The following is a 12,914-nucleotide window of genomic DNA, read 5'->3' on the forward strand; positions in this document are numbered from 1 at the left end:
AAGTTTCCCGTAGGTGTGAGTGTGAGTGTGCATATATATGTGGCCCTGTGATAGACTGGCGGCCAGTTTGTACCCTCTCACATATAATGAGCTGGGATAGACTCCAGCAGAACCCCACACATCTACCCTTTATGCCTGTGTACCCTCTGACTGCATACGTTAATGTTTTGTAGAGGAGATTAAAATAAAACGTATTTTTCGATTTTTTATTGTTCATGTTTTCAGGGCTTTTAAAGATGTAAACATTTGATGAATATGGTATGTCTTTTTCAATGTAATTTTGTCCCAAGAATGTAATTTTCTAACTCTGACCCCCTCCAGCATAGAGATGGCTAAGAAGAAGCTGGAAAAAAACCACTTGCGTAGGGAAAACTTACGGTGACATAAAAAATGCTGTTACTGAGGAAAAAACAAGAAATGCTGAGGAATTATGGAATGTAGCCAGACAGGAATACCTGTTAACAGGTGAGGTGACTCCATGAACACAGATGTGAACTGAAGCAGTTCTCAGAAACAGTGGTTGTACAACTAAATATTAGTTCAGTGATCCACAGGAAAGTTTAATTTGCAACCATTTCTCAATTTATACAGTAAATGTTTACATTTGTAAAGAAAAACACAGACACTGCTTGTTTTGAACTGAATCATATTTAGTTTTTCTCCTCTTGTGTAAAATAATTTGTAAAAAGTAACAAATGTGATCATTTTTCTTCATGTTTGGATTTCGTCCAGTGCTCCCGATCCCTTTCCGTGTTTGGAAATGAAAGCTATTGCAAGGATTTTGACCATTATCCACTTAAATACATTTTTCAAACACACCACTATCCGTTTTACAGGACACAGAAAATTCCTGCTACCAATGCTCCACCTCTGTTAGCTAACAGGATTGAACCCAGGACAGGTCTTGCCCTGATGGACCAGAACTACCCAATGATCCACTCTGCTCCCTCTAGTACTGAATTCACGGGGACATATTTCTATTTTTCTGTAACTGTGTGAAACCTTAAAAACACAGTGTTGTAGAAATTACCCAGATCATCACCAACCTGTATTAGGAATCCTCTTAGAACAAGGGTACGTAGTGCTGTCTGTCTTCTGGTGGAAAGAACAGATTACGTTTAGGATAATTCAACATTGATAATTACAATACAAACATAAAAGGGAACGTGGAAATAGTTGTATCTACATGTTTTTGTTTTTGACAGTGCAGTGAAGTCCTATTCAGATCTAGTACAGTTTATCATGAGCAAAGGACCTAGTGTCTGAACAGTACTGCTAATTGCCACCAGTTCTTAAACTACTATATTTATGCTCATTTATACCCAACAAAAATTGAAATTATAAAACATTTAGTAGACTTGCCTCCTGTATGTGTGTATGTATATGCTTATTTACTGAGTTTACTCACATTGTTGTGAGCCATTCATAATCCCCCTCCACTACACTAGTGTTGAGATCACGAAGTAGTGAATTTCAGGAAAACGTTGTTATTTTTGTTGTTGCATCCACCACGAAAACATTTTCCCAAAGTTATATCTCAGTTCTGACTCTGTTCACAGACATTTATTGGTTCTCTTGTGAGGTTTTTGTGTCTCAATTAGTGGCTTTATTTTGGTCTCTGTAGTGTCATTTGATCAAATTCTATTTTGATTAATATCTAACTGATGTCTGTTTAAGTAGTTTCCAACCAACACTCTTGACATGAGATTCCTCCAGGTCTCAGGGGATTATATTGGCTCTATTCCAGGAAACAGCACAGGGCATTAGTTCAGCATACTTCTTCTCTCAAATCCCTCAACTTCTTTTACACCAAAAGTTTTACAGTTTGCTGTGCCAGGATGAACATATCTGTTGGAATGCATTTACTGTCATTTCTGTTTTCAGTAGAATCAAGCAGGTTCTGCTCTGACTTCCACTGGTGTCTCAGATGGCAGCTTTTTTGGCAAAGTGATTCTTGCTGAATCACTTTGTTATGAAAAGGATGCTCAGAGTTATCTATTATTTTTCATTATATTTTTCATTTTATAAAGCATCCTTCTTTGCACAGACATCCCTAGGGGTTAAGAATAATCCCCAAAACGGGGACTTCATCAGCTTTTTACGTTTTCTTTTGGTTTGGCATTGGCTCTGATGCCGCTACCCCAACAGATGACTCTTCACCACAAACTTATAGAAGATATACGACATCTTTCTGTTTACTTCTTGAGGAATATATATATATATATATATATATATATATATATATATATATATATATATATATATATATATATATATATATATATATATATATATATATATATATATATATATATATATACACACTATATACACATGCATGATTATATTCCTGGTTCTCCTAAAATCCACAATCACATCCTTTGTCTTGTCCACTTTCTAGAAGAGATGATTGTCCCAATACCCTGCAAAGAACCAGTCCACCGGTTCTCTGTACTCAGCCTCTTGTCAACAACTGATAACCCGACAGCTGTGCATGATTACACTCTATTGCATTTCATAAATGCCAACTACGTTGTTTAAATTCAATATTCAGACTTGTCTGTAAAAATGTAGCTATATTACTATACACATAGCAGCATGATAATAATAATAATAATAATAATAATAATATATCTAATTTAATAGCCACCTCTCAAGATACTTAAGGTTGCCATACAAGCAGTAAAAAGTATGACATTCAGGTAACTTAAAGGAGCATGAGGCAGGATTGAGGCAGGATTTATGAAAAAAAATTGTATATACATTTTAAGTTTTCTAGTAATATTAGGGGGAAGGTGGCTCAGTTGGTAGAGCGTTCGCCCATGAACCTGAAGGTCAGTGGTTCAAACCCTAGTGCTGCAAAATGTGCTGCAATTCCGGGCCGGAATTTCCCACGCTGTCCCACGCTGTCCTGCGGATGTGACGTCACATGACGCTGCATGCACGTTCTCCCGTGCCGGCTTCGCTGTTGGCTGCAGTAACCCCAACAGCCGTCATGGCGAAGGGTGGCGCTAGAGAGTCTCATTTCTTAAAAGGAGCCTCATGCTCCTTTATTATTATTCGGCCATGGCACCAAGAGACTTTTCTTTAAGTTGCGACATGATACAGGTGTGTACCGATTTTCGTGCATGTACGTCAAACCGTATTGTGGGGCTTGAGGCACGAAGTTTTCTAGGAGTCGCTGTTGAGCCGTTAGGCCACGCCCATTAATGCAAACCATTAAATATCAAATTTTTCCCCAGGCCTGGCTTGCGTGCAAAATTTGGTGACTTTTGGGCCACGTTTAGGGGGGCAAAAAGGCCCTCATTTCGTCGAAATAAGGAAAATAAAAATAACGTGGAAAATAAAAAATTCCTACAAATACAATAGGGCCTTTGCACTGTAAGTGCTCGGGCCCTAATACATAATAGTGACAAGTTATTTAACTTCATAGTAATGTAAAAAAAATACTGAATTTCTGTAAGTAATTAATGACACTTCTCATTTCTGGGAAAAAAAAAAAAGTTGTATGGCTAGATAAGACTACCGGTAGGTTAACTTTCACAGATTATAAGATATATATGAAAATAACCTTTTCAGGACTGTGAAATGGCTTTTTTTAGGATGATTACTCATACAGCTGCAAACCTTTATATTTTAAATCCACTGCTGAGACCACAGACAGAGATAATCCATTTTAAGTGCAATGAATACTTCACCTTAAGACAGTCAAGAGCTCTATAAACCAAGCAGTGAGGGCCAGAGCATCCCATGATTCACTTTACACTGAACGGCATACCAGCCAGTTTGGAGTTTCCAAGCCCTGGTATCACATTGTTATTTACCGTCCGTAGGCTCCTTAATGTTTGCAACAAAGATGAGCAGCAGCCATTTAGCTCTCAGAGGGGTGTTGTGTTTTGTCTTTTAAGGTCAGTTCCAGACGGAAACCCATCTCTGCTGCTCCTCAGCGTAAACACAAATCACGCTGTAATACATTTCTGAGGCTAAGGAATTGGAGCAGACTAAGTGCAGTGACGTACCATGTGTTACAGTTGTTCGTCACCTGCTGTTCTCACAACCATTTACAGTCATCTCTGTTTGGGACAAGGCTAAGCGCTGTGAAAAGTACACAGAAGGTTTTTTTTTTTCATGAGGAAAATGTAAACTACAAGGCACTGGAACAAATACTGGATGACATCTTTTGTAGTTCAGGTTACCTGCCTTTTTGTTTCCAAGGAGTTTCCAAAGAATAAGCTATAGGTATAATATATATATATATATATATATATATATATATATATATATATATATATATATATATATATATATATATATATATATATATATATATATATATATATATATATATATATATATATATATTATACCTATAGCTTATAATAATTATAAAATAAATATATACAGTATTTGTACAGTATATATATATATATATATATATATATATATATATATATATATATATATATATATATATAATTCTTTTGAAATTAATAATTTCTTTTGAAACTACTGCAATATTTTACAATATTTCTGAGGTATTTCTGTTACAGTGCATAATAGCAACAAATGTACATGCATAAATAATAAAGAAAAATATTCACAATTATATTTATTATATGAACAAAAAAAAACATTTTGAGATCTACACAGAAATTTGTTACGTGTTGCGCAATAGTTTCCTAAAAAATAGGTTTTTTTCTAAAGGCGAAAAATACTACTGAATTGTGGAGTTAAACCGTTAAATAATTTATAATTTTAAGATCATTTGAAATCAGGCCTCCATGATGCATTGGAGTACAAGCAAACCTGTAACACTGTGATGTTTTAAACATCCATTCACCCGTCATCTACCAACTTATTCCTCCTCAGAGATCCGCTGGCGCCTACCCCAGCTCTCTTTGGGTGAACGGCCCGCTGCCAGGATTGGAACCACTTTCTGTGAGGCAACAGTGCCACCAAGCTACTATGTGGCCCATTATAAACAGATACATTAAAATATATTAGCTACAAACTAGATTGCTGAGGAATAATTGATGAGAACTAATAAAACTGGATTACATTTGTGAAGAATGAATGTTAAATGCAAGATTGCAGATGTTAAAGGGCTACACACAAGCTCAGTGTCTTATTTATTATTTGTCTTATTCTTAGGCCTATTTAACTGTCTTGGATTGTGTTTGTTGAAGGATTGGATTTATTTAAGGAAATGTATCTTGTGTAAGTATCATATCATGAATGTATTTATTTATTTGTGGGTAGCTTAAGCACCACTTAAAATCAAGGGATCAGCACATGCTGGCGGCTGGTGGAGCAGCTCACTAGGCCGTTTGGAAGTTTGACCCCAACACTGAATGATGATTAATATCATTAATAGGTCAATGACATAGACTTTGTATAAGGTCAAAGTTATTGGAGTATATGGATTGGTTTTGTGCAGAGTCAGAGTGATGGAGATTGGAGGATTACTACAAAAGCACCCGCCTCATTTTTCACCTGGTAGCTTTGCAAACTTTACCAGAGACATCCAGCATAAACAGATATCACTGATGCAATTTATCAATGCTTGATTGAGCCACTGTGGCTTCATCTCAGCTTCCTGGCAGTAGATAGCTTCATGTGTCTCTTAAAGTATAAGTTGCAAGATTTGACATGTGGAAGATAACCACCGGGATGTTTCCTCTCAGCTGTTTGTTTCAGTTAAAATTGAACCCCTTTCTATCCTGTTATTTAACCCAATTTAAGTTGCTCTGTTTGGTAAAGTCTGCAACAATAATAAAAAAAAAATGTTTTAATTTCGTTCAGGCAGCTTAATGATTTTTTCTCTCACTCGGCATTTAAAGAAATTCACCGGAAATGTTTTTCCAGTATCAGTGCACAAACATTTTCTTTCCAAGGAAAAAGTCGGTTTTGACATTGACTCATGTTTGTACAGTAGCGGACAGGGAACAGTGCATCACCACAGCTGGGTTATTTAAATCACACTGACATTTCTCTAGAAAGCCCTCCTTCAGACCTCAACTTGACCTACTATTCCACACTCAGTTGAACTGAGGCTGCAGCAAACATCACCCCTCTGTGGTGAGCTTGAGATGATAGTTGGAGGGATTTTCTCTCTCTACTGTGCGTGTATTGGCCAGAACATCCAATACTTCCATCCTGTCTTTCAGGCAGTGGCATCAATGGCAAGGTTACGAGTCACAGAACTTAACTAGAGTATCAATCAACACGTCCAGCAAATACTCATCACAGAAGTCTGCTATGTAGCCTATCTGTGTGGTCAAAAAAATTGGAACTTTTTCAAATGCAGTCTCGCTCACTGCAAAAACTAAAAATCTTACCAGGAATATTTGTCTTATTTCTAGTTAAAATGTCTCATTTTTAGTCAAAAAATCTCATTATGGTAAATGGCTTACACTTATATAGCGCTTTCCAGCTGTACTCCTACAGCCCCAAAGCGCTTTACACTGCAAACATTCACCCACACACGCACACATTCACACACCGGTCGTCGGCGGAGCTGCCATAGACAACGGCGCTGGCCTGACAACCGGGAGCAACCGGGGGATTCAGTGTCTTGCCCAAGGACACTTTGGTGGACACAGGCGGAACTAGGGTTCGAACCACTGACCTTCAGGTTCATGGGCGAACGCTCTACCAACTGAGCCACCTTCCCCATTACACTTAAAACAAGAGTCATCACCAGAAAAATAACTTGTTATTTGACCATTTTCACCTGTTTCAAGTAAATTTTCACTTGAAATAAGTAGAAAGATCTGCCAGTGGGACAAGATTTATCTTCTCATTACAAGCAAAAAAATCTTGTTCCATTGGCAGATTTTTCTACTTATTTTAAGTGAAAATCTACTTGAAACAGGTGAAAATGGTTGTTTTTGAGTCTTGTCTTAAATGTAATGAGATTTTTTTTACTAAAAATTAGACATTTTAACTAGAAATAAGACAAATATTCTTGTTAAGATTTTGAGTTTTTGCAGTGTATAATAACTAGTGAAATCGATCATGTTGTTCTGATTTGCATTTGTAGTTATTCTATATGTATTAAGTAATAGAATAATCAATACAAAGAGACACAGAGTAATTCCATAAATGTATTAAAAAGAACAAACATTTACATTTAACCCTTGAAGCCAAGGTGTGACGCCCCTGCTGTCAGGCATCTGGGTGGTTCATTACTTTAGGGCCAGCCCCATCCCTCATCTGACAGCTGTGCATAAAGACGTCTGTGTTGAATATCTGGATTACTGGAACACAGAAGCCACGATACATCCCCTGCCTCCTTATCATTTGTTGCAAGGGGGCTAAATAGGAAATGCTCTCTCAAACCCACAGCAGACCAACGGAAATATTTCTAGTAGACGCGAGCCTTTGGGTGCATTTGGCGATGGAGAGCCCAAACTTTACGCACGGATCTGCGTCCTCAAATGAGTCTCGAACTGTGAAAGCAATCGCTTTACCGATGTTTATGTTTGCTGGTGGTGCGATTGGCAATTTGATAGCAATTGTGGTTCTTTCAGTGTCCCGGCAGGAGAGGAAGTCCTCCGCTTTCTACGCGCTGGTGCGCGGTCTGGCTGTGACGGACCTGCTGGGCACATGTCTGGCCAGCCCGTTAACCATCGCCACTTACCTGGACCAGCACGTGCTGGGGGGCCGGCACTTCTGTGAATTTCACTCATTTTTGTTGCTGTTTTTCGGCGTGACCGGACTGAGCATCATTTGCGCCATGGCGGCCGAGCGGTACCTGGCCATCTGCTGCCCGTACACCTACCAGCGCTGGGGGGTGGACCGGCGCTTTGCGCAAAAGTTCCTTTTCTCCATCTACATCAGTCACATCTTGTTCTGCTGCATGCCCGTGATGGGCATGGCCCGGAGCGAGCTGCAGCCGTCCGGCACCTGGTGCTTCATCGCCTGGAGGACGCGGGAGGCGGCGCCCAGCGCCTACTCCGCCCTGTACGGCGCGGCCAGCCTGCTGCTGATCGTGGGCACCATCGTGCTGAACCTGGCGGTGTGCGGAGCGCTGCTGCTCATGCGCCGCAGGACCGTGCGGGCCCGGGGGCCCGGGGCCCGGGGGCCCGGGGCCAGGAACAGTGTCCGGGAGAGGTGGAGGGCGCTGTCCTCGGCCGCAGAGACGCAGATGATCGCGGTGCTGGTCACGACCTCCGCGGTGGTGCTGGCCTGCTCCGCCCCGCTGGTGGTGAGTCCACGTTAAAGGAGCTTGAGGCAGGATTTATGAAAAAAATCCGTATACGTTTTAAGTTTTCTAGTAATAATGTCAGATGAAGCGTTCCAAACCCAAAAGAATGAGCCCTCTAGTGTATCTCTCCTTTGCCTTGAACAGGCTGTGTGCTGCAAAATGTGCTGCAATTCGGTCCGAATTTCCCACGCTGTCCTGCAGATGTGACGTCAAATGACGCTGCATGTGCGTTCTCCCCGTTCCCCCGTGCCGGTGTCGGTGCTTTTTTTTCCCACCTGCTTTTTTTTATCGGAGGTCTCCCGTAGCCTACGTGATGACGTTCCGTCTTGTGATTGGCTTTTGACCGTTTGCGTGAAAAGACCAGGAACAGAGTGACTACAGCAGCCGAGAGAGAGAGAGAAGTCATTGAAAGAAGGTCGTGTCGTGAACAGCAGTTATATGTTTCTTCTCCCTTTTACCTCCACTATGATCTGCTGCTTCTGACTTTACAGAAGTGTATGTCTCTATATGTTCTCATTGTTGAATCTGTAAATGTCTAAGCAAAATAGTCATAATACATTATATAAATATAATTAAAAAAATGTAACGTCAACTAAGCGCTCACTGATTAATCCGCAATTGCCAAAAAAGACGTTTTGAATGTGAAGACATGGTGAAAAACTACCTTCCTAGCTTAACATGGCAAAAAAATACCATTGCGGGGAAAAAATGCACACTTCCGGGGAAAATATTTCAGCCCGATACAATCTGGTACCCACACCGGCTTCACTGTTGGCTGCAGTACCCCCAACGGCCGTCGTGGTGAAGGGTGGCGCTAGAGAGTCTCATTTCTTAAAAGGAGCCTCAAGCTTTCACAGGTTGTTGCATAGTAGTTGCAACATTTCACTGGTCAGTACCACTCAAGGTGACAAACCTTATGATTTTTGAAAAGATCCATGTCTGTAGATCAGTGGTTCCCAACCTTTTTTCCTTGGAGCCCCCCCTACTTGTGTCTAAAATCAGCCGGGCTCCCCAACCCGTACTAGCACCAAAATAGTCTTTAATTGAAAAAATGAACATTAATTATGTTTTTTTGATACATTTCTCTTTGGTTTACTCTGAATACACATGACTTTGTTTTTCTCCGATGTCACCAATGTATAAAATACGCAAAAAAAGGACATAAAAGGACATAAAAATATTTCTGAAAAATGTCTCTTTTAATATGAGACCAACATTTTTTAACATTTTTCCTTTAACAACCTGTCGGAGTAGAGTTCAGAAATTTACTTTTTAGATGCTGGTGCATATCCTGGTTTAGAGTCATGTACAGGATATCTGATATTTCTGATAATGTTTCACAATATTGTCTTTGGTATCATTTTAAAGGGGGCATTTTAAGCATTCATTCAAGCTAAGATGTGAATCTTTTTGACCAACATAGAGGTCACTGCAGCTCTTTAAACTATAAACAACACACATCTTTACACAGGTTTCGCCTAAATGATATACTATCTTTTAGCCCTGTGTAACCTAGGAACAACAGAGACACAAAATACAAAAACTGGAACACTCACAGGACCATAAGGATTCAGGAAATGTATAATACAGTATACCCCATACTATACCATTGTTACAAGTCATTGTGAGCCTTAAAGGGGACCTATTATGGCATCTAATACCTATTTTAAACAGGCCTTGAATGTCTTAAAAACAAGCTTTTGATTGTTTTTGCTAAATAAATTAGAAATTCAGCCTCTGAACCATGTCTTTATCTTCCAATTCTCTAACATCATTATCTATGAGGGATTCTGAGTGGGCGGGGCTATGATAATGAGGAACTGTGCTGATTGGCTGCCTGAATGACGCAATACACCACTACGAAAAAATGGCGGAAGCTCCGGCCGGCGGAGTTACCGTGTCATAACTGCATGCGATGCGAGCGAGCGTCAGCGACAAAATCAATTCCATTGCTTTATTTTCTATTGGACTGTCCTAACTGGCCGCGAGCGACGCAGCGCGCCGTTTTGAGCTGAACATTTGTCGGACGCCCGGCTGCTTCCATTTTCTTTCTATCGCTCGCATTGAAAGCCGGTTGAAAGCGCTGTAGAAAACAGTCATGGATGAGGAACGGCTGATCCAGTTAGTTGAAATGAGAAGTTATCTTTTTTTTTTTTTTTTTCTCTCTATATCGATATAATGAGGAGGTATCTCTATGATACCTCCTCATTTCACTACAAAAACCTCAATAAAGTGGCACCTGGCTGGAGGGAGATGGACAGAGAGCGTCAGATGTCACACAGAGAAAAACAGGATGGAATCTATAAGTTTTAAAACATCTGTTTCTCTTCATTGTCTACACCTAAAGAATAACTCAGCAAAATAGTCTAGTCCTACAAACCAGGATGTCGTCCTGCGTTGAGACTAACCACCAGTGTAGAATCTTATGAAAAAACCCTGATACCTTTAACAATTTCATAAAATCCTAACACAAGTTTGCAATAAGCAATGAGGCACAAATAAGCTTTTGATTGATTTTGAAACTGTTTATGTTCCATGACTGTTTGTTGGAATAAATTGTTCATACCATACTGTTTTTCAGCTAATGTGTAAAAAATGTGTTGTGCTGGAACTACTTTCCTTCTATACTGTATACTGTATCCCATAGTCCTATGCAAAGGCAAATTAACAGGATGGAGGCATTTATTAGGAAAAGGATAGTTTTTAGTTAAATTCAAACTGTTTTCCTTTCCAACTTCAAGTAGTCCTAAACTTGACTTTGCAAAGGTGAAAAGTTTTGTTGCTTTTTTAGACGTATACACATTTTTACACTACTTACAAAATTTTGGAAATGTGATCCACATTTTGTCAGATTTCATAGAGCTGTTACACCTTAATAACTTGAGTTTTACTTGAGCTGGAAAACCTCAACACTTCATGTACTGCTGCATGTAACACACCACTGTATCACATAAATTATTAACAGTGTGAGTTGTTCTAACTATGTTGTTCTCCTTAAGGTACGCGTGTTTGCCAACCGCTTCAAACATGATGACAAAGCGGACCTGGCAGCCATCAGGATTGCTTCAGTTAACCCCATCCTGGACCCGTGGATCTACATCCTCCTCAGGAGATCCCTTTTCCGAAAGTTACTCAGTTTATCAAGAAAACGCCGCAACACTTCCCCGCCTTCGCCACAAAGGAATCTGCTGTGTCCTGATATCATGAAGGAAAGCCATGTGTTCACCCGGCTCATGTGCAACGCAAGCATCATCACTTTGCCTGCTACTGCTAAGTTCGCTCAGTACGACATGGAGGGTGTCCACCAGACCTAAATCTCTGCAAATTCAGCTCATATGCGATGTCTATGAGTGTTTGAAGCGAGTGCAGGGCTGACGAGTCTGTTTCGGAGTCTGCCAGTGAGAAAGACATATGAGGATGTCTGTGCAGACCTTCAACTTCTACTGTCAGAGTGGATGTAGAACTATTTATTAAAGAATGGTGGAAGAGCACTGATATGTATTGACTTAAGTGCAATAACATGACACAAATGAGACTGCACTACTACTACTACTACAATACTACTGTCATTTAGCTTTTATCCAAAGCGACTTACATCTGAGAGAACAACACAAGCACAAAATCACTACTACCTCTACAGGTAGATGTTCAGCTTTTTTCAGCTATTATTGTTAGAAACCATGATTTGTTTATCGGAAATATCAGTTGTGGATGGACCATGACTCAAACTGCGCTTAATCTGAAACATTAGGGTGTTCTGGAAATCATCAAACTGTTCACCTAAACCTTTTAGAAAATTTGAACTATAAACTGTTTAAAATACATATATATATTTATTGTCAATTGATTTTACCCTCAGGTTTTTGATTGTTTCAATTAATTTTACTTTGGGGATCAATAAAGTATTTTTGAATTGGAATTAAGTGTTTATCAATACTTTGAAAAAGCATGCATCATATCTGAATACATTTGGTGAAGCTGTTTTGAGTTTGAGGTGAAAACACAACAAAAAAAAAGAAAAAAAAACATTTAAAAACTGCAAAAAATTGTTCAGAAAACACGATAAAATAAAAATATTGACTCTACAAACAAGGTTCATTTTCTTCTGCTTTTTTAAACTTAAAACATTTACAAAACACAACATCAAAAACTAATTTTCTAGAGATAAGCTTTTTAGTATGTTTGTTGCAAAAAAAAGTGACTTTTTCGAAAGTTTGTCAAGTCTATGGCTCTGTTATTATTGTAATATTAAAAGTCCCAAAAAATGCTTCAGTCTCAGACTGAGGGATATTCACACACAGGTGCAGCAATTGCCAGAATCTGAATTTATTTAGTGATTCTCAGTGTTCGTATAGATAATCTATAGCCTGCTTCACACAAGGGTGGCCCCTGGGTTAGCTCACAATCTAATGATGAGACTTATGCAAGAAATGTACTTACCGGTAAAAGCAGAGATATGTTTTTGTGTACGTAGGGGTATGTGTGAGATATGCACATGTGTGCATGATGTACATAGAATGAGTATGCATGCATGATGTAAATGTAGCATGAGATATGAGACTCAAATATCAGAAAATATATTTTCGCTTGTTCCAGTTTTATTTTGGTCTTCAGATGCAGCAATGTCAGCATGGGAAACTTACGATGACTTTTGTATTTTGAAGTAGGAGAGACATTTAAAATAGATGAAGGTCAAAACGCACTG

General features: G+C 39.2%; 1 protein-coding gene across 1 annotated transcript; it reads left to right on the top strand.

Annotated features, from left to right (window-relative positions):
- Positions 1-7,327: 7,327 nt before the first annotated feature.
- Positions 7,328-12,298, top strand: LOC133458784 (prostaglandin E2 receptor EP4 subtype-like). Its single transcript, XM_061738985.1, has 2 exons — positions 7,328-8,209; positions 11,209-12,298. The coding sequence occupies exons 1-2, from the start codon at positions 7,328-7,330 to the stop codon at positions 11,521-11,523; spliced, it is 1,197 nt and encodes a 398-aa protein (XP_061594969.1). The 3' UTR covers positions 11,524-12,298.
- The last annotated feature ends 616 nt before the right edge of the window (positions 12,299-12,914 follow it).

Source organism: Cololabis saira, chromosome 13, assembly GCF_033807715.1.
Source record: "Cololabis saira isolate AMF1-May2022 chromosome 13, fColSai1.1, whole genome shotgun sequence".
Lineage (NCBI taxonomy): Eukaryota > Metazoa > Chordata > Actinopteri > Beloniformes > Belonidae > Cololabis > Cololabis saira.